Source organism: Bos grunniens, chromosome 20, assembly GCF_055505025.1.
Source record: "Bos grunniens cultivar Pamir isolate PY7600 chromosome 20, Bosgru_T2T1.0, whole genome shotgun sequence".
NCBI lineage: Eukaryota > Metazoa > Chordata > Mammalia > Artiodactyla > Bovidae > Bos > Bos grunniens.
This window is the reverse complement of record NC_141184.1, coordinates 34,897,554-34,924,706: the sequence shown is the minus strand read 5'-3', so window position 1 is coordinate 34,924,706 and position 27,153 is coordinate 34,897,554. Positions and strand designations below refer to the sequence as shown.

The following is a 27,153-nucleotide window of genomic DNA, read 5'->3' as shown; positions in this document are numbered from 1 at the left end:
CGGGGTTCTTAGGGCATGAGCCACCAATCTCCTTGTACAAATCTGCAATAAAATTCTCTGTTCCAAACTCTATCGTTTAGTATTGATGGGCCTCACTGTGTGTCGGGCACATGGGCTTGAAATTCAGTAACAAAAGCACTTAAAATATACTTTTTTTGTTAAGATCTCTTCTTCAGAATGCTTTTGTAAAGTTAAAAAGAAATCTAGGGCTTCCCTGGTGGTCTAGTGGTTAAGAATCTGCCTGTCAATACAGGGGACACAAGTTCGATCCCTGGTCCAGGAAGATCCCACATGCCACAGCATCTAGGTCCACGCACCACGACTACTGAGCTCTAAGGTCCAAGCGCCTGTGCTCCGCAACAAGAGAAGCCACTGCAATGACAAGCCCGAGCACTGCAACTACGGAATAGCCTCCACTTGCCATAACTAGAGAAAACCCTGAGCAGCATCAAAGATCCAGCACAGCCATAAGTATGTTATAAAAATTAAATAAATAGGGCAAATTAACCTTTGTGGGAAAAAAAAATTAGTATTTACTGTTGTTCAGTGGTTCTTATTCTTTTTTGTACCGAAAAATGTTACAGTGTTATTTATATTCTCTCATCTGAACGTTGTTATGTTTTGTTGCTGCTATTCCTGTTGTAAAACGGGTTTTTCAATTTTAACCCTTTAAACTTAGACACTATCAATTCTGCTTTGATTAGTCCCTTTTTGTTTTAGGTAGCTTCATATCAAATACAATAATATTCTCACTTTTTTCTAATATATACTCTTGATTATTTCAGTTTGTTTAGCAAAAATGTCTGGAATAATATAATAATGTGACAGTTACCACCTTTTATTCTTAATTTTAAAGGGAATACCTCTAGTGCTCCTTAATTATGTATAACACTGACTGGTGGTGTGAAGCATGAATGAATCATTTAATACAATATTAAAGTTTCCTTTTAGTTTCATTTTAAAATATTTTCTTAGGAATCATGTTAACTATTTTAAATTCCATTTTTGTTATATATTAAAACAGAGGATCGTAATGATAAATACCAGGCACCATTCTAAGGGCTTAATATATATATATTTGTTCATTTACTCAACCATCCAGACCACCGAGTTAGGTGTTTTATTAGCTCTGTTTTACAAAGGAGGAAAGAAAGACAGAGAGGTTAGAGAAGTCTCCATATATATAGTGTGGTTCCAAATTGGGAAGGAGTGTGTCAAAGCTATATATTGTCACCCTGCTTATTTAACTTCTATGCAGAGTCAGCTGAGTTCAGTCGCTCAGTCATGTCCGACTCTTTGCGACCCCATGACTTGCAGCACACCAGGCCTCCCTGTCCATTACCAACTCCCGGAGTTCACTCAGACTCATGTCCATCGAGTCAGTGATGCCATCCAGCCATCTCATCCTCTGTCGTCCCCTTCTCCTCCTGCCCCCAATCCCTCCCAGCATCAGAGTCTTTTCCAATGAGTCAACTCTTCACATGAGGTGGCCAAAGTACTGGAGTTTCAGCTTTAGCATCATTCCTTCCAAAGAAATCCCAGGGCTGATCTCCTTCAGAATGGACTGGTTGGATCTCCTTGCAGTCCAAGGGACTCTCAAGAGTCTTCTCCAACACCACAGTTCAAAAGCATCAATTCATCGGCGCTCAGCTTTATTCACAGTCCAACTCTAACATCCATACATGACCACTGGAAAAACCATAGCCTTGGGTAGACGGACCTTTGTTGGCAAAGTAATGTCTCTGCTTTACAATATGCTATCTAGGTTGGTCATAACTTTCCTTCCAAGGAGTAAGTGTCTTTTAATTTCATGGCTGCAGTCACCATCTGCGGTGATTTTGGAGCCCCCAAAAATAAAGTCTGCCACTGTTTCCACTGTTTCCCCATCTATTTCCCATGAAGTGATGGGACCTGATGCCATGATCTTCATTTTCTGAATGTTGAGCTTTAAGCCAACTTTTTCACTCTCCTCTTTCACTTTCATCAAGAGGCTTTTTAGTTCCTCTTCGCTTTCTGCCATAAGGGTGGTGTCATCTGAGGCATATCTGAGGTTATTGATATTTCTCCCAGAAATCTTGATTCCAGCTTGTGCTTCTTCTAGCCCAGCGTTTCTCATGATATACTCTGCATATATAACCCACCATATATACCATCGTGATTATCTGGGTCGTGAAGATCTTTTTTGTACAGTTCTTCTGTGTATTCTTGCCATCTCTTCTTAATATCTTCTGCTTCTGTTAGGTCCATACCATTTCTGTCCTTTATTGTGCCCATCTTTGCATGAAATGTTCCCTTGGTAGCTTAAAGATGCTTATTTATTTTTTTTAACTTAGTACCATGACTTCTGGGATTCTAGCCTCAGGAAATTTGGAAAAAGCTTTATGCACAAAGATGTTTATCACAGCACTGCATATTGTAGTGGTTTTCAGAATGTGTTCCGTGGAACACTATTGAAGGGGGTTTTGGTGGGGTTGGGCCCTTCCCCTATATTCAACAAGGCTAGCTCTTTTTTATATTAGGCTTGCTCAGAGCTTTCTCTTGGCAGAAAGTTTCCATATCTAGAAAACCTGAAAATAACTGAAATATTGGAATAATTAAAAATAATGTAAATAAATACCTGATAATGGGGGAAGGACCAGCAAATTGTTATGTAGTCATATGAAAGTATTATGTAGTCTTTAGGCATGTTAAGCGTTTTCAGTAGCGCTACGGAGAGGACATAAAACTATATGGACATTATGATTTTAAAATTTTAAATATTACACGTGTATGGTAAAAAGTCCTCCCATTGCTTCCTTCTATATTATAGGAGTGAGAATAATGTTTATTTCTGCCGTCTATTTTTCTGTTCTTTTCCAGTTTCCACATTGATCATAAACTGTGCCTGTCATTAGAAACAAATGATGGGATTACAAAAATCAGTCCTTTATTATAAGGCAATTGTGATCTTAATTTAAAAATTTAGGTCAGGGACTTCCCTGATGGTCAAGTGGCCAAGACTCCAACCTCCCAAAGCAGGTGGCCCGGGTTTGATCCCTGGTATGGGAACTGGATCCCACAGGCCACAACTAAGAGTTCATATGTTGCAACTAAGACCCAGTGTAGCTCCCCCCGCAGCCCCCATCCCACCACCCCCATAAAAAGAAAAATCTAGGACGGGTATAGAACAAACCCAAAGAGAACAGTACTGGATATAAAATGTCTTTTAAGTATTTGTGAATAAACTTGTTTTTGTATGTTTTACCTTGTTCCAAAAAAGATTTAGAGATGACATGCTATAAGAAAGCATACATTAGGAAGAATGAATGATAAAAGGGAAACCAAGATACACAAATAAGATTAATATAAAAAAACAGGAAACAAGGTTCTCAATACTTACTAAGGATAAGCCACAACCTAGTCACCATTGTTTATTCCTTTCCTTCCTTATTACTCTACATCCAATCTCTTAATTCTTTAACTAGTCTTACTAGCTCTGTCTCCAAACTATATACCATTTCTGTCTCCATTACTACCACCTTAGTCTAATCTTATATCACTTCAATGTGATTAGCTATGTTAAGTCATCTCTCAATTTCCACTGTTGACTGGACTTCTATGATTGTAGTCTCGTCAATAAAATACACATACAGGGAGGCAATATAGAGTAGTGATTAGAGAAATGGACTTTAAAGCCAGATGGAGCTCTTTAACTTTCAAGCTGTGTGACTTTAGGAATTACTTATAATTGTACAAAAAAGATCTTCACGACCCAGATAATCATGATGATGTGATCACTGACCTAGAGCCAGACATCCTGGAATGTCAAGTCAAGTGGGCCTTAGAAAGCATCACTATGAACAAAGTTAGTGGAGGTGATAGAATTCCAGTTGAGCTATTTCAAATCCTGAAAGATGATGCTGTGAAAGTGTCGCACTCAATATGCCAGCAAATTTGGAAAACTAAGCACTGGCCACAGGACTGGAAAAGGTCCGTTTTCATTCCAATCCCAAAGAAAGGCAATGCCAAAGAATGCTCAAACTACAGCACAATTGCACTCATCTCATACGCTAGTAGAGTAATGCTCAAAATTCTCCAAGCCAGGCTTCAGCAATACATGAACCGTGAACTTTCTGATGTTCAAGCTGGTTTTAGAAAAGGCAGAGGAACCAGAGATCAAATTGCCGATATCCACCGGATCATGGAAAAAGCAAGAGAGTTCCAGAAAAACATCTATTTCTGCTTTATTGACTATGCCAAAGCCTTTGACTGTGTGGATCACAATCAACTGTGGGAAATTCTGAAAGAGATGGGAATACCAGACCACCTGATCTGCCTCTTGAGAAATTTGTATGCAGGTCAGGAAGCAACAGTTAGAACTGGACATGGAACAACAGACTGGTTCCAAATAGGAAAAGAAGTACATCAAGGCTATATATTGTCACCCTGCTTATTTAACTTATATGCAGAGTACATCATGAGAAACGCTGGACTGGAAAAAAAACAAGCTGGAATCAAGATTGCTGGGAGAAATATCAATAACCTCAGATATACAGATGACACCACCCTTATGGCAGAAAGTGAAGAAGAACTAAAAAGCCTCTTGATGAAGGTGAAAGTGGAGAGTGAAAAAGTTGGCTTAAAGCTCAACATTCAGAAAACAAAGATCATGGCATCTGGTCCCATCACTTCATGGGAAATAGATAGGGAAACAGTGGAAACAATGTCAGACTTTATTTTTTTAGGCTCCAAAATCACTGCAGATGGTGACTGCAGCCATGAAATTAAAAGACGCTTACTCCTTGGAAGAAAAGTTACAACCAACCTAGATAGCATATTAAAAAGCAGAGACATTACTTTGCCAACAAAGGTTCGTCTAGTTAAGGCTATGGTTTTTCCAGTGGTCATGTATGGATGTGAGAGCTGGACTGTGAAGAAGGCTGAGCACCGACGAATTGATGCTTTTGAACTGTGGTGTTGGAGAAGACTCTTGAGAGTCCCTTGGACTGCAAGGAGATCCAACCAGTCCATTCTGAAGGAGATCAACCCTGGGATTTCTTTGGAAGGAATGATGCTAAAGCTGAAACTCCAGTACTTTGGCCACCTCATGCGAAGAGTTGACTCATTGGAAAAGACTCTGATGCTGGGAGGGATTGGGAGCAGGAGGAGAAGGGGATGACAGAGGATGAGATGGCTGGATGGCATCACTGACTCGATGGACGTGAGTCTGGGTGAACTCCAGGAGTTGGTGATGGACAGGGAGGCCTGGTGTGCTGCGATTTATGGGGTCGCAAAGAGTTGGACACGACTGAGCAACTGAACTGAACTGAACTGAAGCCTCCCGATATTTAGTAATAATAGTCTCAGTAACTATCAGAGCTACTGCCTCAATTTCTAGAGTATCTACCTGGTCACAGCGCTTCACAAAATTTGACAGTTATAATAAGTGTAATTCAAGATAGGCACAAAAGAATGTAAAAATGAGTAAGATTCAAAAGGACAGGAGTTTACCGTCTCTCCCAAGTCATCTTCGGAAGCAATTAAACACAAACACTTAGAGACATCGACCTTCACGTGTCATTAAAGAAACATTTTTCACAAAATAAAAATCAAAATAAATGTTACCTCTAAGCTATTTGGGAGAAAGAATGTTCTTAAGTAAGTGTTATATGGACACTTCAAAGGGGCTTCATTAGCACAGAGAAGCAGGGCAGCAATTCCATATCCTTCTTTTAAGAAAATATCATTTTGTAAGCAATAACCCATATCCATAAGTATCCATGAGGCATGACACTGATCAGAACCTATGAAGGTAACCTAATTTAGTTAACCTATGACCCCAACTGTGACTATGTAAGTGAGAAGTCACAAATGGTTTGGGAAGAGGTACATCAGAATAACCTATGAAGACTTTTTTTTTTGGTAAATTTTTTTTTACCAAAAAAAATTTTTTTTTTGGTAGAAGCCTTTTTTTTTTTTTGTAAAAAGACTTTTTTTTAAAATTTATTTTAATTGGAGGTTAATCACTTTACAATATTGTAGGGATTTTTGCCATACATTCACATGAATCAGCCATGGATGTACATGTGTTCCCCACCCTGAATCCCCCTCCCACCTCCCTCCCCATCCCATCCCTCAGGGTCGTCCCAGTACACAGGCCCTGAGCGCCCTGTCTCACGCATCGAACCTGGACTGGCGATCTGTTTCACATACGGTAATACACGTTTCAGTGCTATTCTCTCAAATCATCCCACCCTCACCTTCTCCCTCAGAGTCCAAAAGTCTGTTTTTATATCTGTGTCTCTTATGCTGTCTCGCATGTAGGGTCATCATTACTATCTTTCTAAATTCCATATATATGCATTAATATACTGTATTGGTGTTTTTCTTTCTGACTTATTTCACTCTGTATAATAGGCTCCAGTTTCATCTACCTCATTAGAACTGATTCAAATGCATTCTTTTTAATAGCTGAGTAATATTCCACTGTGTGTATGTACCACAGCTTTCTTATCCATTCATCTGCCGATGGACATCTAGGTTGCTTCCATGTCCTAACTATTGTAAACAATGCTGCGATGAACACTGGGGTACTATGAAGACTTTTGTTGTAACACAGATTGCAGGAGCTGGGGCCGGTTCACCCTAGTCCTACTGACCTGACCTCTGAATTATAGAACCTATAAATATACATTTTTTAAATTGTACCAAATATGATTATTACATTCAGATTAAGAATCATTGAGCCATTAAAAATACTTATCCTTAATTTCAATAACACTTGCTGAAATATTTAACCATTCAAGTGTGTAAATGTGGTTACTTTCCTACAAATATAATAGAATGTCTCTCTAAAAAGCCACACTGCTTTGCAAGTTTCTGAACAACAAAAAAATCGAGTTGCATTCAGGAATTCCCAGGAGTTGCACCTACTTGCTGTAGTAGTTTATTTTTCCTCATCTAGGGAATGAGTACTATTACTGGCAATACGACGTGTATTACCAGGAGTTCAATCCTGCAGCAGTGAAGGGACTGAAAATCAGAGGCAAAAGACAAGTGACAACAGCAAAACTTTAGTAGGAGAAAACAAAAGCCTGAGTGATCTTAGATGTTGAATTTAGGGCTTCCCTGGTGGCCCAGAGGCTAACGAGTCTGCCTCCAATGTGGGAAACCTAGGTTCGATCCCTGGGTCGGGAAGATCCCCTGGAGAAGGAAATGGCCACCCACTCCAGTATTCTTGCCTGAAGAATCCCATGGACGGAGGAGCCTGGTGGGCTACAGTCCACAGGGTCTCAAAGAGTCAGACATGACTGAGAGACTTCACCTTACCTCTTCACCTCTGGAGATTAAATATGGACATGTGTCATGAGTGATTAGAAAACTGGATCCAAAGTTCAAATGAAATGAAGTAATGCTTCCAGTTGCTCTGAATGAATAGGAGTCATGAGTATAAGAAGATGTAAGAAACTCCCCCCAGGCTACATATGAAATGTTAAGGGAGATAAGGATGTATACTCTCAGGGAATGCTTATGACTGGAGAAACATAAGGAAATATTAAGTTGTAAAAGAGGCCCTAGCAGAAATGTAAGCACCATCAAAGCAGGGATTTGTCTGCATTATTTTCTGCTATATCTCTAACATCTAGAAAATATGTGACTCAGAAGATGTGTGCCCAACAAATATCTGTTGAAAAAACAGTCAGAGATAGGCAGCAACCAACAGAGAAATAGCAAGGGAAGAGTTTCAAGGAAGAAGTCAACATTGTCCAATAATGCAGAGGTAGATGCAGAATGAGACCTGAGAAAGGGTCTTTGGATATTTGGATTTTGTCATCTCTGTGAAACGGTAAGGGCAGAAACTGAGAACAAAGACAAGGAGAAACTGTGGAGTGACACAGTAAACGTGGCAAAGGAGCAAACTGGAAAAGAGGTTGGAGGGGAAACTGCATGCTTACAGGTTAAGAGCCAAGAGCAAGTAGAGACAAAAGCGTGAAACGAAAGATACAAAAGGGTGATGGTGATAAAAAAAAAAGGAGAGGAAGTCAGGGGCACCCATAGAATGGTTAACAGCCTCAGTAAGCAGACAGGACAATTCTGATATATTTCAAGTTGTAAAAAATATAGCTAGCATTCTGCTGTATAAAACATTCTCCTATAATTTTGTTTAGTATTACCTCAAACTGATTTCCTGAAGGAACTAAATTCACTTTCTGAATCAACAAGCAAAGAATTACCAGACTCTAAGTCCAACCAACCACAAAAACAAAATTCTTTAAAAGGCCAGAAACATTTGAACTCAACATTAAAACGTCAGCCCAACACTGCTATGTAAACTACCTACAATGAATCATGCTAATTTGTCTGTCTGCTGCTGCTGCTGCTAAATCGCTTCAGTCGTGTCCAACTCTGTGCGACCCCATAGACGGCAGCCCACCAGGCTCCCCCGTCCCTGGGATTCTCCAGGCAAGAATACTGGAGTGGGTTGCCATTTCCTTCTCCAGTGCATGAAAGTGAAAAGTCAAAGTGAAGTCGCTCAGTCGTGTCCAACCCTCAGTGACCCCATGGACTGCAGCCTTCCAGGCTCCTCCATCCATGGGATTTTCCAGGCAAGAGTACTGGAGTGGGGTGCCATTGCCTTCTCCGAATTTGTCTGTCTAAATCCCACAATAACATTCATAGTCGAGACAGTATTCAGTAGATTTCCTTTGCCTGCTGCTGCTGAGTCACTTCAGTCGTGTCTGACTCTGTGCAACCCCATAGACGGCAGCCCACCAGGCTCCCCTGTCCCTGGGATTCTCCAGGCAAGAACACTGGAGTGGGTTGCCATTTCCTTCTCCAATGCATGAAAGTGAAAAGTGAAAGTGAAGTCGCTCAGTCGTGTCCGACCCTCAGCGACCCCATGGACTGCAGCCTTCCAGGCTCCTCCGTCCATGGGATTTTCCAGGCAAGAGTACTGGAGTGGGGTGCCATTACTATTGCTTGATCTAGAAGGCTGCCAATAACCCACTTATCAAATATAATACAGTATAAAACTTTGTTGTCACTCAGAACTTAAAAAAGAGACTGAGGTTGCCACTCATTATGTCTGAAAACCGAAGACCTCAATTCAAGACCAATATAATTTACCTGAATCTAGGAAGGCCACTGCAAAGCCACATTCACAATGTTTCCAAATATCCAAGCTATCTGCTTCACCTACCATCTCTGTCTTAGTCTTTAAAATGTTGGTTGTGATATATATTGCATAGAAAAATAGGAGAAATGGAAACAAGAAACCTCCCACTTTTATTTTATCTCCAATCTAAAGCTTCAGACTTAATCCATTCACAATGCTAACAAGTACTCCATTATCAACTGCTGGTAGTTTAGTCACTAAGTCAAGTCTGACTTTTGCAACCCCATGGATTGTAGCCCACCAGGCTCCTCTGTCCATGGAATTTTCCAGGCAAGAATACTGCAGTGGGTTGCCATTTCGTTCTCTAGAGGATCTTTCTGACCCAAGGATCGAACCTGGGTATCCTGCATTGCAGGCAGATTCTTTACTGGCTTTACTGACTTAGCTATGAAGTCGCTCAGTCGTGTCCAACTCTGCGACCCCATGGACTGTAGCCTATCAAGCTCCTCCATCCATGGGATTTTCCAGGCAAGAGTGCTGGAGTGGACTGCCATTTCCTTCTCCAAGGGATCTTCCCGACCCAGGAATCAAACCCGGTCTCCCACATTGCAGGCAGACGCTTTACTGTCTGAGCCACCATTATCAGACAGTGCATACTTTAAAACTGAAGCTGTACTGGCACAAATCACCAACAGCCTTGCTGTGACCCACACGTTATTCAATCAGCATTTTCTGTTTACTACGTTTACAAGAGGAAAGGCACACCATAAAAAGTTTTACTACCAAAAAGAACCAATACATAATCTTACAAAAAAAACAGAAAGCTGTCATTCAGTCTCCTGATACACTTCAGTTACAGCCATGAGAAACTAAAGCTTCCAATCAGGCTTCTGAGACCCAGACCCAAGCATGTTTTCCCTTCTCTGCCTAGCTGCACTTTGGGTTTACTCACATATCAGTTCCAAGTTAAAGGTTCCGTCTTCACTAACACTATATTCTAGACAAGTTGACTTTCCCATCTTCCCGAATCTAATCCTGTGCCCTGTGCCCTTGTTTCAAACATTCACTCTTCCTAGATTGGAGGTGGGCTCCTCCCACCTCACCCATCAAAACGTTACCCTCTACAAGGCTCGTTCAAATTCCACATCCTTCAGAAAGTACAGGCATTCCCTTTTATCCTTGGTTTTTGTTTTCCTCAATTTCAGTTCCCCTTGGTATGAAAATACTATTAGATGGAAAGTTCCAGAAACAAACAATTTGTGAGTTTTAAATTGTATGCCTTCCTGAGCAACAAGACAAAATCTCAAGCTATCCTGTTCCTTCCTGCCCAGCAAGTACACCATTCCTTTGTAGGACATATCCTACCATCAGTCACTTTAGTCGTCTGTCAAGGTATCACTGTTTGTGTTCAAGTAATTCTCATTTTACTTAATAATGGCCCCAAAGTGCAAGAGGGATGCTGGCAATTTGCATATGCCAAAGAGAAGCTATAAAGTGCTTGCTTGGAACAGGCAACAAAGATCTGGGATTTGAGTTCAACAGGTGTATGGAGTTCTCCTTTCCCTTCTTGGCTCCTGCCGTTTCTGGGTCCAGCGATCACTTATCTTATTAAAGGCCTCCTATTTGGCCCTTGTATACTCCAACTCCTTACAAAGTTTATCTCCAGGAGGCTCCAAGAGTTCCAAACCAAACTGATGTTACTACAAGGGTGGAAGCTGCTTTCAGATATGTAATACCTCAGCTTAGATCAAGTAGAGCGAGACTTCTGCTCTGCTAGGCAGGACTACGCCCATGCACAGCAGAAAGAAGTTACAGAAGAAAGAGACCTCTGCCCCAATTCCCAAGAAGTATCTTCTGTATGAAGTCTCTCAGGGGAGTCTTAGGAGAAGCACACTGACTGAAACTGCCCACCCTGGCCAGGCACCATAGCAACCATTTGTGTGAGTTATTTTATGATAGAAGGTCCTAGTAAGGAACACTGAACTAATAAGCCACCAACAACCAGAAGAGTCTGGGAAAGGTCAAAGGGAGACGCCATGTTTCTGACCATGTCCCCAAACCCTTCTTGCTGGCATCCGTCTTGGCTGAGCAATGAGTATGCCAACCAGGAAGGACGAGTCAGACTGATTAGCCAAAGACAACCCGGAAACTAATCCCATCACCATAAAACCGAGACTGGGAGACACCAGGCAGAGCAGTTCTCCCAGATGCTCTCCGCCTGGGCGCCCTTTCCAATAAAGTCTCTTGCTTTGTCAGCACATGTCTTCCTCAGATAATTCTTTTCTGAGTGTTAGACAAGAACCCACTCTGGAGGCCTTAGAGGGGGTCCCGCTTCCTACAACGGGTGAAAAGTTAAAAAGTACTCAACTTGATAAGGAAAGGAAAAAAAACGGTATGTGGAGGTTGCTAAGATCTACAGTAAGAACCAATCTATCTGTGAAACTGTGAAGAAACCAAAAGAAACTCATGCTAGTTTTGCTGTCGTGCCTCAAACGCCAAGTTATAGCCATAGTGCATGAAAAATGCTTAGTTAAGATGGAAAAAAACATTGTATCTGCACAATAGCATATTTTGGGAGAGAAGGAAAGACCACATTCACATACAGGCATACCTTGTATTAATGTCCTTTATTGAGTTTTTAAAAATTGAAGATTTTGTGTCAGCTCTGCTTGGAACAAGTCTATTGGCACAATTTTTCCAATACATTTTCTCAATTCATGTCTCCGTGTCATGTTTTGGTAAATTTCACAATATTTCAAACCCTCCACCAGTAAAGAGATTACAATTCACTGAAGGCTCAGACAGTAGTTAAGGGTTTTTAGCAATAATGTATTTTTAAATTAACATATGTACCTTGTTTTCTTTTAAATATAATGCTGCACTGCACACTTAACAGACTATAGTGCAAACATACTTTTATCTTCACTGGGAAACCAAGAAGTTCTTGTAACCTGCTGTATTGCAACATTTGCTTCATTATGGTGGTCTGGAATCCAACCAGCATTTATCTCCAAAGTATGCCAGTAACTTTTATTACAATATATTGATATATATGTTCTAAGTTACTGTTGTTAGTCTCTCAATGTACCTAATTTATAAATTAAACTTTATCGTAGGTATGCATGTATAGGAAAAACACAGCATACATAAGGTTAGGTACCATCCACAGTTTCAGAAATCTACTGGGGTCTTGAAACATATCCCCCCTGAATAAGGGGGGACTGCTGTATTTCTTCTCTGGATCTGATCTCATTAGCCTCATCTTTCCATTTCCCTCTAGTAAGAAAACTCAGCTACACATAAATCACATGACAATTTCACCACAATATCAACTGTATATGCATGCTCAATCATGTCCAACTCTTTGTGACCCCATGGACTGTAGCCTGCCAGGCTCCACTGTCCATGGAATTTTCTAGGCAAGAACACTGGAGTAGGTTGCCAGTGCCTACTCCAGGGAATCTTCCTGACCCAAGGGTTGAACCTATGTCTTTTACGTCTCCTGAAACAGCAGGCAAATTCTTTACCAACTGCGCCACCAGGGAAGCCCATGATATCATGTACTTGCACACGTTTAGGGCCTCACTATGGCAACATCATTTCTCCTCAAAACACCCGTCTGACTTTTCTGTTCTCTCTTCCTCAGCCCATTGTCAGCCACACGAACCTGCATTAGTCAGCTGAGGCCACCATAACAAAACACCATAGACTGGGTGGCTTAAAGATCAGAAAGTTATTTTCTCACAGTTCTGAAGGCTAGAACTCCACAACCAACATGCCAGAAAACTTGGTTTCTATTGAAGATTTTTTTTCCTGTCTCCAGGGGAATCTTACCAACTCAGGAATCAAACCCAGGTCTCCTGCATTGCAGGAAGATTCTTTACCAACTGAGATATGAGGGAACATGAGTATATAAATCATTACAGAGTACTAAGCAGAGTTCCCTGTGCTATACAGTAGGTTCTTATTAGTTATCAATTTTATATATAGTAGTTTGCATATGTCAATCCCAATCTCCCAATTTATCCCTCCCCAACCTTTCCCCCTCGGTAACCCTAAGTTTGTTTTCTACATCTGTGACTCTATTTCTGTTTTTCAAATAAGTTCATTTGTCCCATTTTTTAAGATTCCACGTATAAGCAATTTCTTAAATTACCACTGAAATACTTACTTCCTCCTCTTCTGAATCACCATCATCATCATCTTCTTCTTCCACATCTTCTGCAAGAGGTGGAGGTAAGGGACCAAGAACACCTTCCTCCACAGGATTAACTGGTTCTTCCACCATTTTAAGGGGCAAAGGGGGGCCAATTAATTCATCATCAGAAGAGTCAGAACTCTCGTCACTTTCACTGCTACTTGTATCCCTGAAAATACAGAAACAGAAACTCATTGCCTTTGCTGCAAAAAAGAACATACTCTGGAGATAGTATTGATTTCCCAGGAAGCTCTGTTTTTCCTTTTAACACTGAGTTTTTTTAAATATTTTTAAATTTGTAATCCAAACATTGTGTGGCTCAAATATTTATCTTTTGAATTATATATATATTTCTTTCTTAAGTAATGTCAAAAAACACATTTTAATTGTTAATTGTATGATTAAAAAATAAACAAAAAAATTTTGATTATATTTTTCAAACATATTCATTTTTTTCAGGCAGAGTGATATTCTTTCATCTATTATTGTTTGAGGACATGTTTTGTATGAGTTTTTTCTTTGAAATTTTGTGAGTTGTGTATTATGGTCCACGATATGGTCAGTCTTGCATATTTTATGTAAACTTGAAAAAAATAAGAATTCCCATTGTCGAGCTGAGTGTTCTGTAGACGTCAATCAAAGGTATTGGGTGAAGGCATCCTTAAGGTCCTTTCTCTCCTTGCTGACTCATAGCTCATTGTCCATCAGTCACAGACATGAACACTGATATCTCACACTAAATGCAAACATGCCTATTTCTCCTTTCAGCTCTTTCCCTTTCTGCTTCAGATGTTTCAAAGTTCTAATGCTAGGAGATGCACATTCAGGATTACCATGTGTTTCTCAAGAACTGCCTTCAAATACCATTTAATTTTAAGAAAGTAAAAAACTTCTCTTATCTATCCTATCTAAATACAGTTAAAAGTCAAAGACAAAAACTCAGAGCAATTGTATGTTAGAGGCCCATCAGATAATCCTCATGAACCAGCAGAACAACTGTGGAAGAAAAACTACAGAATACTACACTGTAACAAAGAAAACCAGAGGGAACCAACGCCTCTATTCACTGTGTGTGAATACAATCCCTGTCACAGGAGCAAATAAAGTAAGAAATGAGTATTACCGCAAAAGGTTTCAATACATTGTCTGAAATACAAATTATTTCTCAGTGCTAATCCAAGTATGCTGAGTTGCTAAAATTGTTAAATGTAGCTTCCTTGGACTGTAAAAGATACCTTATTCTAGGCAGTATCCTATTGAATCTCAACTATTTTTCAACCCAATACATCAGCTGCTGCTGCTGCTGCTAAGTTGCGTCAGTCGTGTCTGACTCTTTGCGACCCCATAGATGGCAGCCCACCAGGCTCCTCCGTCTCTGGGATTCTTCAGGCAAGAATACTGGAGTGGGTTGCCATTTCCTTCTCCAACAACACATCAGAGGACTGTCATAAATGAGGTGAAAGTGTCAGTCACTCAGTCGTGTCAGATTCTTTGCAACCCCATGGACTGTAGCCCACCGCTTCTCTGTCCATGGGATTCTCCAGGCAAGAATACTAGAGTGGGCTGCCATTCCCTTCTCCAGGGGATATTCCTGACCCAGGGATCGAACCTGAGTCTTCTGCATTGCAGTCAGATTCTTCACAGTCTGAGCCACAGGGAATCCAACAGGGACTATTATATACTCTCATTAAAGTCTTTATCAAACACCTCTACACATTCTGTAGCAACCACCATCCACCATCCCCCTACTGCCTACCCCTTCCCAGAAGATTGAGAATTGCAATTTTAACAATTAATCTATCAAATAATTTTACAGGAGTCAAAGTGTCTTTGCCATCTAATGAAGTATCTTCACTATATAAGTTCCATGAAGGCAGGAATTTCAAGTCTGTTGTGTTCCCTGATGTGCTCTATCAGCTAAATGATGCTTGATATCAATAACAACTGAAAAGGAACTTCCCTGCCAGTCTAGTGGTTAAGACTCTATGCTTCCACTGCAGAAAGGGCACAGGTTCAATCGATCGTCAGGGAATTAAGATCCCACGTGCTTGTACTGGTGGTTTATTCACTAAGTCGTATCTGACTCTTGTGACCCTATGGACTGTAGCTCACCAGGCTCCTCTGTCCATGGCATTTCCCAGGCAAGAATACTGGGGTGTGTTGCTATTTCCTTCTCCAGGGGATCTTCCCGACCCAGGGACCAAACCCCAGTCTCGTACATTGCATGAGGGTTTTTTACCACTGAGTCACCAAGGGTTTCCATATAACACAGTACTGACTCCTTGGTTACAGATGTAAAAAGATTTACCTTACTATTTTGTTTCCCAAGTCCCCAGTTGTCTCACCAACCTTACCCACTAATCAGAAAGTAGGGCAAAAGAGATTTCTAAGCAGTTTTCCTATGAGATGACAGGTGTTCTTCACTGGCTTTCACTCTCTCTCTCCACCCCTCTCTCTCTGCCTCATTGTTTTTCTCTTTTGAGCTCGGTGCCCCCATGCTGCTCTTGGGAACACAGGCTGAATATGATCAGCTTTTGGCTGGGCTGTGGGGCCTTTTCTGGCACCAGTACTACAAACAGTTTTTATTACAGGCTGAATTATGTCCTCAAAATATTCATATATTGAAGCCCTAACTCGCAGTACCTCAGAGTATGACTATATTTAAAGACAGAGCTTCAGAGAAATGATTAAGCTAAATGACGTCTGTAGGGACGGGCCCTATTATAACTGATGTCCTTATAAAAAGAGAAAACTTGAACAAAACTTAGGCAGAAGACAACGTGAAAAAATAGGGAGAAGACGGCCATCTACAAGCCAAGAAGAGAAGCCAGTGAACCCCACCTTCATGTTGATCCTGGACTTCTAGCCTCTCGAACTGTGGGGGAAAAAACTTCTGTTGTTTCAGCCATCCAGTCTGTGCTAGTTTGTGATGAGGGCCATTACAAACTAGTACAGCAGCATCTTCCTTTCTTTTCTCCCCTTAATTAGCCAACTAAAGAAATATATGGAACATCTGCCATAAGCAAGATTTTGTGCTGGACACAGAGAAAGCTGGAAAAAAGTACAGGATAAAGAGAAACGTAAAACACTGGGCTTCCCTGACAGTTCAGTGGTTAAGAATCTGCCCACCAATGCAGGAGACAAAATTTGATCCCTGGTCTGGGAAGATCCCACGTGCTTTGGGGCAACTAAGCCTGTGCACCCCAACTACTGAGCCCCAAACCTAGAGCCTGTGCCCTGCCACAAGGGAGCCACTGTAATGAGAAGCCCACACACCGCAACCAGAGAGCAGCCCCTGCTCACTGCACCTGGAGAAAGCCCGCACACAGCAACGAAGGCCCAGAGCAACCAAAGAGTGAATTCTCAAAAAACAGTCTATATAACCAATTTGACAATTTAAAACATACCTCAACAACAGAATTCTTGTATTATTCCACCCAGATTTGGAGCCTCTTGATGAAAGTGAAACTGGAGAGTGAAAAAGTTGGCTTAAAGCTCAACATTCAGAAAACTAAGATCATGGCATCCAGTCCCACCACTTCACGGGAAATAGATGGGGAAACAGTGTCAGAGTTTATTTTTCTGGGCTCCAAAATCACTGCAGATGGTGACTGCAGCCATGAAATTAAAAGACGCTTGCTTACTCCTTGGAAGGAAAGTTATGACCAACCTAGATAGCATATTCAAAAGGAGAGACATTACTTTGCCAACAAAGGTTCGTCTAGTCAAGCCTATGGTTTTTCCAGTGGTCATGTATGGATGTGAGAGTTGGACTGTGAAGAAGGCTGAGTGCCGAAGAATTGATGCTTTTGAACTGTGGTGTTGGAGAAGACTCTTTAGAGTCCCTTGGACTGCAAGGAGATCCAACCAGTCCATTCTGAAGGAGATCAGCCCTGGGATTTCTTTGGAAGGAATGATGCTAAAGCTGAAACTCCAGTACTTTGGCCACCTCATGTGAAGAGTTGACTCATTGGAAAAGACTCTGATGCTGGGAGGGATTGGGGGCAGGAGGAGAAGGGGACGACAGAGGATGAGATGGCTGGATGGCATCACTGACTCGATGGACGTGAGTCTGAGTGAACTCCAGGAGTTGGTGATGGACAGGGAGGCCTGGCGTGCTGCAATTCATGGGGTCGCAAAGAGTTGGACACGACTGAGCGACTGATCTGATCTGATACCTATTTATACTGCTTGAAGTTCTCAGTAATTATGTTATATAGTATTAAATTTCACTTTAAGGTAATTTTAATTTTAATGGCTGCTTTCTCCTATCATTCAGTAAACTTTACAATGTGCCACTGTTTAAATTCTTTCTCAGTTATAAAGGATCCTATCAAAAAAAGTTATCATGAATACGGAGTTTGGGGAAAGGGACAAAAGATGTGAACGACAAAATGAACATGAAAAAAATAACCAACTTGTCAATCTTTCCAACTTTACACAGTTATACTCTGCAGTCAAAAGGCATAGATTTTAATGCTACATCTGGAATACTTTAGAAAAATTTGATTGATTCACAATGTGACAAAGGACTTTGTTGTGGTCCTAGAAATCTACAACTGCTTGAAATGGGAGAAATCATGCAAGCTTTTTAGTATGAGGAACTCTGCCTAAATTGTGTTACTAACACTTAGAAAATGGCAGTGAAGACAAGCACCTGGAAGATGATTTAGAGCAAGCTCTGGCCACATTCGAGCCTGAAGATGTCGGTTCAAGATCTTCATTTTGCCTTCTTAATTCTTTCTCTCTGTTCATTTCTTCCTCTCTTTCTCTTGCTTCTGAAAAGATCATAATTTTTTTCAACAGTTAGACTTCAAAATTTATTATTTAAAATGTTGAAAACTAACAAAATTACAAAAGATATAACACAGAAGTGTTACCAGTAATAGCAAAAGACTATCACTCTAAATGCCCAACAATGAGAAAACCACTGAATTTATTGTATATCAACACAGTAAAAAATACAGCCAATAAGAATAATGATAGAAGGGAATTCCTTGTTGTCCCATGGTTAGGACTTGGTGTTTTCACTGCGTTGGCCCAAGTTAATCCCTTGTTGGAGAACTAAGATCCTGCAAGCCACATGGAGTGGCCAAAAAATATATATATATATATTTTTTTTTTTTCTATATATATATAGAAAATATACAAATCTGGGAAAATATTAACAGACAAGCTAAGCAAAATTACCATGTGAAGAGTATATGAACCACAAGTGCAGTATGTAAAAAGATGTGGCAAGTGACAAGAAAGTGTTCAAACATAAGATTTTAGGTAACCTCACTTTTAAATATTTTAAACTATAAATTCAGCACTCCCTTCTTTTCTGACTTTTCCAAACTGGATTTTTGGCCAGAGACTTGACACCAAAATTATGAGAAAAACTGAGTTACATCAAGTTTCCAGAGTTTTTACCTTGGAAAGACAAAACAAATTTATCCAAGGAAATCTAATCTTTCTCCTCTGATAATTTCATTCAGCAACTGGAGGGAACATAGGAAGGAAATTAATTATACAAATAAGGCTTGTTCTTGATTGCTACCATCCTCAATAACCTGAGATAATCTTTAACACTTTTTAAAAAATTTAATAGTGAAGAATAATACACTCAAAGTTAAGCAATATCAAAGGGGACTTACTGGAATGCTGCACTATTTAGGGTCTTTTGTTGCTAGGATAGACAGGGTGCGTAACTAGGAAATAGGCAGCAAGCGTCAAAAACTAGTCATTCATTTCAAACATGGAAGATTAAAAAACTCTCCAGGAAGATGTAAGGCACAGTCACATTAATTTTTTTGTGCTCTCCTCTGGGCTGAGGTGGGTCAGGAGTTAACAGTTCTGCACTCTGATGCTGGGGAGGTTGAAAACAGTAAGAGAAGGATAATGCCCAAATTTAAGAGTGAGCCTGCTGGGCTCGTACCTTCGTCCTGCCTCCCCAATAATTCCCTCTGTACCCTCCAGGGTGAGGGAGGGCGGGGAAGCTGAGAGAGGCTGGGGAGTAAGGCGGGGAGGCCACACTTGTGGACTGCAGACTCAGGTCTTAGGGGCAGTTCTGACACGGATCAGGAATCAACCCTAAGGCACACATCATTAGTCACCTATTAGCAGCCACTTCTCCCTTTTTCCTTGCAAAGGAAACCACAATTCTCCTGATCCTGGGTCCCTTCCTGTCTAGAAGAAGTAAAGTTTGACTTCAAGTGAACCATAGTGAACCTGCAAGGGCTGTTTTTGCAACTGATGTACCACACTAATACCAGCTAATAACATATGAGAGGAAGTCAGCTAGAGGTACATTTGAGAAAGGTTCTCTTACTCCTGAAGAGTTACACAAAAGTCTTTCAGCCTGTGGATGTGATCATCTGTATGTTAACAAAATTTTGAGTCATGAGGACAGTGAGCTTAGGATAAGACAACACTCTATAGCTGCCAAAGCAGAAAAAAGGGGAAAAATCTTTAAGTCCTTTATATCAGGATTCAGAAGATATAAGAGTCCCATTCCAGAGCTCTTGTCATGGTGTGATACTAAACTTTTCTTATTTAAGCCAATTTTTATTAGGTCTCCTATGACTTCTTTGGAATGAAAACAGCGACAGACTTTATTTTCGTGGCTCCAAAATCACTGCAGGCGGTGACTGCAGTCATGAAATTAAAGATGCTTGCTCCTTGAAGGAAAGCTATGACAAACCTACATCGTATTAAAAAGCAGAAACATCACTTTGCCAACAAAGGTCTGAATAGTTAAAGCTATGGTTTTTCCAGAAGCCATGCATGGATGTGAGAGTTGGACTATCAAGAAGGCTGAGTGTCAAAGAATTCATACTTTAGAACTGTGGTGTTGGAGAAGACTCTTGAGAATCCCTTGTACTGCAAGGAGATCAAATCAGTTAATCCTAAAGGAAATCAACCCTGAATATTCATTGGAAGGACTGATGCTGAAGTTGAAGCTCTAGTACTTTGGCCACCTGATGCAAAGAGCTGACTCACTGGTAAAGACCCTGAGGCTGGCAAAGATTGAAGGCAGGAGGAGAAGGGGACAACACAGAACAAGATGGCTGGATGGCATCAGGACTCCATCACCGACTCGATGGACATGAACTTGAGCAAACTCCAGGAGATGGTGAAGGACAGAGAAGCCTGGTGTGCTGCAGTCCATGGGGTCGCAAAGAGTTGGACACGACTACGCAACTGAACGACAACAACAACAATCTTTCTAACAATCCCTGAAGCAGAAACTTTTTTACTTCAGCTTGAATGGGGTATAATTGACAAAACTGTAAGATAGGTAAAGTGTACAATGTGATAATTTGGTACAAATACACACTGAAAAAGAATTCTTCCCATGGAGTCAGTGATCACAACCATCACCCCACATATTTATCCCATGTTTCTTTTTTTTTTTGGTAAGAACAATTAAGTTCTACTATTTTAGCAAATTTCAACTATATCCAATACAGCTGAAGTAAATACTACTATCTTAGCAAATTTCAACTATATCCAATACAGCTGAAGTAAATACTACTATCTTCACTTAATAGTTTAGGAATCCAAAGCAGAGAAGTAACAGCTACAGTTAGAGCAAAGTAGTCAACTGAGGCTCCACAATTTTTCTTTCCTTGATGTAACCAGACCTTCTGAAGCCTGTAAAATTATCCAATGAGTACCACCCACTTTATAAAGCAGTGACCCTGCCTCTCTCCCCAAAGGGCCATAAAGTACAGCCCTTTATTTGCTTACCTGTCCCCAGACTATTTGGAAACTATGACCCACCCACCTATCTAGAGTTCCTCCCCAGTGGATGAATGTTCCAAACTACTTGCCCCATCCAGGTGAATTATCTTTTTAATTTAGTGTTCTAATTTTATTTATTTTTTAGCCATGTTGGGCAGCATGCATGATCTTAGTTCCCTGGCTAGGGATCGAACCTGTACCCCCTCCATTGGAAGCACTGAGTCTTAACCACTGGACCACAAAGGAAGTCTCTAACTTTTTAATTTAAAATTTAACTTTTTCATTTTTTACAATAGTAAAGATTTTCTACCCTGAGGGGTTCCTGTCATCACCTGCTGCTTCATTAAAACGAGAAGAAAAAAAAAAAAAGCAAAGACATTTGTGAGGAAAAAAAGTATTTTTTTACTCACTGTCTACTAAGGACAAACCAAAATGAGACTAATTCAATAAACTGCAGCTCCCTGACCAAGGGGATCATTTTTGTGTATTTTACCAAGAGTAGGACCAAGCTCACTGTACACTGTAAAACGAACAGGAATCCATGTATTCTGTAAATACTGTAAAGATGCTCTGTATGTTCTATTGGCAAAAGTGAATTAACTTACTCCCCAACACCTTATTTTATTATTTTAAGTATCTCAATTTATTGGTATCTCTCTACTCTCAGGTAGCTAATAGTTTTGGAGAGCCATTCTGCAAAAGCATCCCAGCTGTATGCAATTCATCCAGGATAACAGCAAACTATCTAAAACTACCATGTCCCTACTGGGCTGATTCGCACAAATTGCAGATTCACATGAATGTAATTTAGCAGCTGAAAAATCTCACTTTCATTATATCTTAAGCATTACAGGAAGAAATGAGTGTTAAAATAACATGCAAAGGAAATCAAACTAATAGAAACAAGCTAGAATGATGTTTTAATCATATTCTTTTTTTCTAGTTGCTCAGTTGCATCCAACTCTTTGTGACCCCATGAACTGTAGCCCACCAGGCTCCTCTGTCCGAGGGGATTCTCCAGGTAAGAATACTGGAATGGGTTGCCACTTCCCGACCCAGGGATGGAACCTGGGTCTCACCCATTGCAGGCAGACTCCTCACCATCTGGGCCACCAGGGAACCCACTTGCTAAATGTTTTTGCCATTCTAAAATGATTCAGTAGGCTCCCGATTTCATGAAAAATTATATTTAATTTTAAATGTTTAGTGTAAAAATGACTACAAATAAAAAAATAAGATCAGGATTATCTGACATTAGTTACAATTCTTTATTAACTATTTAGAGATGTAACTACTATATATCAAGTTCTGCGTTAAGCTACTCTAAGTATAAATATGAAAAACAAGGTTATCAAGACATGAACAATACTAAAATAAATTTATAATAAAGTATTATTTAAAAAATGTAGGGAACAATTACGTCCAGAAGAGTTTTGAATACCTAGAAAAGGTAAAATATGAGGTGAGGCCTTAAAGGATAAGGTAGGATTTAGCTAAGTAGGAAGACAATTTCAAGGTAAAAAAAAATTTTAAGCTTTTCTAATTTCTAAAACCTCTGGGACAATTATTCTTTCCAAGATAATTAAATCATCCATTGAAATCATCTTAAAATCCTATCTCAATATCTTCTCAAGGAACTTTTTTCCAGTCAGGTAACAGAAGGTTCATAATCCATTGAAACCATGGCCACAATCAAAATACGCATTTGAATAAAAGACATTTTCTTCCCCATCTATGTCCTCACAGTATATTAGTTCTAAAAGAGTCTATGTCTTTCACATGTCCAAAACCTACTAACAGCTTTCATAAACATAAAAAATACTTCAAAAACAATTTGTCACACTATTTTCTAACATTTTTGGTAACACGTATTTTACTCAGGCTTTATAGTATAATTCATCCTTTCCATTAGAGCACTTAAAAACCAAAACTTCACATCTGCATACACAGTTAAATCTGCCATTAGAAGGGACCAAAAGTTCTTATTTTCCTCAAGTCTGATGTCAAAGTTCAAGACGACTCCAATACCTATCATTAAGGCCCATATCAGAATTTGTTAACTTTTAAGAAAAGGCAAACTTTGGCTTCTTATATTTAGATGCAAGGGTAGAAACAGGAATCTAAGCCCAAGAATGTAACATGAAGTCAAGGAAGTTCAACCCATTTAATTCATCCACAAATAACAATAGGAAAACAAGGCCCTGAGATAATTTTTCAAAATTTTAGAACTCTAATATTTGAATTCCACCTAAGTGCTACATGAATGCATATTTTACTAAAAAAATGATAGGAATTAAAAGTGATATTTACAACATTACTGTTTAAAAAGTACCATGCCCAACATCTTAATCCCTTCAAGAAACCTTAAGGGACCTTATAATAAATAAAGGAGACCTTATCATTGTCAACAAACAGATGGGGAAATTAAGGATCTGAAATTTGAAGATCCATCCGATGTTATTCATCTAGTAGAATGTGGGTCTAACCCTTAAAGCTGGGTCCTCCAACTTCAAATTTCAAACTCTTTACAATCATCAAGCCATTTAAAAAAATTCTCCAGGGGCTTCCCTGGTGGTCCAGTGGTTAAGACTCCGAGCTCCCAATGCAGTGATGAGGGATTCAATTCCTGGTCAGGAAACGAACATCCTGCATGCCATTCAGCGTGGCCAGAAGAAACACACACACATTCTCCAAAGATGCAGGATTTATTTTTTTAAAGACAATATTGCAGTTTTAAATTCAATTCAATCTGCATAAATAAATACTGAGAACCTATCTTTCGAGGCATGATAATGCGGACTATAAAACTGAGGTAGGGAAATACGACAATCACTATTCAAAGCATTTGGTATCACACGCTGAAGAGCTAAACTGGAACAGTACAAAGGTTCACTGAAACGTTCAATGATGAAGTGCGAAATACATTTGTACATATGCTACAGAGAGCATGTCTCTACATGTTGTTTGATGATACTAAATTATTTAATATTTTTAGGTATAGTAATAGGATTTTAGTTAAGATTTTTCAAAATCCTTATCACTTAAAGACATACAAAAATATTTATGGGTAAAGTAATGTATCCAGGATTTTTGTCAAAGCAATCTGAAAGGAGAAGTAAATGGAAATAACACTGGCCATACAATAGTTAAATCTGTGTGACAGGAATACGGGAGTTCATTCTTATACTTCGTATGTAATTGAAACTTCAGGTAATAGTTGAAGCTTTTTTAAACAATACACATTATATGTAGATACCTGTCTTTTTACCACAAACACACACACACAAATCAAAAACTATTATTCTTCCAAATTCCAAAAATCATGCTCACTTCTCAAATGTGAGATATTACTGCTATATAATTTATCATTTTAAAACAATGATAAGTACTGGAGCAACATTCACTTAAATTCTTCCAGGAGTCCTGTCTCTGGTTCCGAGTGCCTTCTGCTCTATCAGTTTACATCTATCCCTTCTCTAGTAGAAGAATGATCTGAATCAGATCTAAAGAAAGCAGTAGAGGAGACAGTCAGCTCCAAAGATCCTGAGGTAGTAGCTAGAACTGCCAACCACCTGGCATCAAACGACAGTCTGGAAGTTAAGGCCTTCATTAAATGTCTGAGACAACTCATGAATGCAGGGATTCAACAGCGCCAGCCCCATTCACTGGATAGCTCAATTTTCTATACTGTCTGGGTCAACGATCAGTGGTGTACACAACTCTGAGAGCCACCTCTCGCTCAGCCTTCCAAATACTGGTTCCACTGTAAGCAGGAAAGAAAAAACGAAATGAGAATCAGATAGAGGGTGAAGAAGAAAAGAAACCACTATTCTGATTCTTTTTTAATATTTATTTATTTGGCTGCATTAGGTCTTAGTTGTGGCTCAAGGGTTTAACTGCCCTGAAACATGTGCAATCTTCCCAGACCAGGGACTGAACCTGCAGCCCTTGCATTGCAAGGTGGATTCCCCACCACTGGGCCACCAAGGAAGTCCCTATTCTGATTCTTATAAATTAATTTTGAATCCTTGTTGGTTCATAGCTCACACTTCTGACAGGTTTTAGAACTCAGACCCTCTTACCCTACTTACATACAACTTTTATCATATTTAAAAAATGAGACTAAAAAAAAAAACTGCTTCCAAAGGAACCAGCACATGTGAACTTTTAACAATTTTAAATTTTTTTTTCAGTCTTATAATTTTACAACTGGTAACACACTTGTATAAATTGGATACTGTATCTACATAAATAAGAAAGCAAGTAACTGAACTTCTTACCCAGTGTTTTCCGACTTCTTTCCACTGCTGTTCTTCGAGTTTGTTCAAACATTGCTTCCAAATCAAATGTTCGAGCTTTTTTTCCTAAAACAGGAATAAGTAGCAGACTGTGAGTTTCTTGAACTAAGTTGGCCAATGTTCAATACTTACATACTGATGTATTAATAACCACTTAAAGTCTATCTAATTTATAGCACAGCTACCAAATAACCATAAAACATCAATGAAGAAAACGTTTACTGCCCAGGGAATTTTTTTTTAAATATTTATCATTTATTTGGCTGCACTGGATCTTAGCTGTGGCACTCTGGATGTTTAGTTGCAACATGCAGGATCTAGTGCCCTGACCAGGGATCCAACCCAGGCCCCCTGTATTGGGAGCTCAGAGTCATAGCCACTGGATCACCAGGGAAGTTCCAACTCCCCAGGGAAATTTAATTACAATCTCATCACTAAATAACATTAACCAGCCAACTTTCTCATCCTCCTGTAATTTATCTAGACTCCACTCTTTGAAACTTCAACATGGGGTACTAGGCAGAATAGAGAATGTTCATATCGTAATTCCTGAAACCTGTGAATACATTACATTTACAGGGACTATGTACATTAATTAAGGTTATAGACTCAAAGACTGAGAGATTATCCTGGCAAGCCCAGTCTAATCATAGAAGGTCTTACAAGAAAATGTAGAATAGATGCAGAATAGATATGGCAGAAGTCAGAGAGACTTGAGATGGATCGCAGTGCATTGGAAGATGAAAGGGGCAAGAAGACAAGCAATGCAGGTATCAGAAAGAGGTAAGAAACTCCCACTTGAAAGCCAGTAAGCAAACAGGGGTCTCAATCCTAAAACCACCAGAACTGACATTCTGATGACCTGGATCTGCTTGGAAGCAATGTTATATTTGATTTTACTAGTTTTTTTTTTTTTTTTTTTCTCAGTACTAATACCTATTCTGTGTTAGTTAGAATGTGGTAAAAATGCTTTCCTTACACACTGCTGCTGCTGCTAAGTCGCTTCAGTCGTGTCCAACTCTGTCGACCCCATAGACGGCAGCCCACCAGGCTCCCCCGTCCCTGGGATTCTCCAGGCAAGAACACTGGAGTGGGTTGCCATTTCCTTCTTCAATGCATGAAAGTGAAAAGTGAAAGGGAAGTCGCTCAGTCGTGTCCAACTCTAGCGACCCCATGGACTGCAGCCCACCAGGCTCCTCCGTCCATGGGATTTTCCAGGCAAGAATACTGGAAGCGGGTGCCATTGCCTTCTCCGTTTCTTATACACTACTGATTGATATAAACTGAAACCACCTTTCTGAAGAGCATTATGACAACAAATACAAAGAAGTTTTAAAAGCTATATACTCAATTTTTTGTTACTTTTTAATACCTATATATTTTATCAAAGTAGTCCCTCCTGTAGAAATCTACCCTATGGAAGTATACATAAAACTTCTTTTACAAAAGGAGATAAAAGAATTATTTATAAAAATGTTTATTTTAGTATTACTGATAAAAGAACTATGTGAGAGAAACCTTAACATGTTACACATTATAGCACTTCTATCTACTATTCAACCCATCAGAAGACATGCTTTGGAAGAGCATTTTTATAAAATGGAAAAATCCTCAAAATATTAAGAATTAAACAAATTCCATATAATTAAGAATAAAATTGTACATACATACATATGATCTTAATGTTATTAATACACAACAGAAAAAAACTGGAAATCAAACAGATTTTTATGCCTTGATTTTTAGCTCATGAAATTATGAATGATTTTACTTTCTTCCTTCTCATTTATTGGGTTATTTATATTAGGGAGAAAGCTATTAAAAGGAAATGCAAC

General features: G+C 39.6%; 1 protein-coding gene across 3 annotated transcripts in view; it reads right to left on the bottom strand.

Moving 5' to 3' along the window:
• Nucleotides 1–27,153, bottom strand: part of WDR70 (WD repeat domain 70) — a 285,459-nt gene that overhangs the window by 248,989 nt on the left and 9,317 nt on the right. For all 3 annotated transcript variants that reach the window (XM_086361477.1, XM_086361480.1, XM_086361478.1), the window contains 3 exons: nt 25,301–25,384; nt 17,950–18,070; nt 13,266–13,461 (listed from right to left, as the gene is read on the bottom strand). In XM_086361477.1, the coding sequence (XP_086217603.1) occupies nt 13,266–13,461; nt 17,950–18,070; nt 25,301–25,384 (401 nt within the window). The remainder of the gene's footprint in view (nt 1–13,265; nt 13,462–17,949; nt 18,071–25,300; nt 25,385–27,153) is intronic.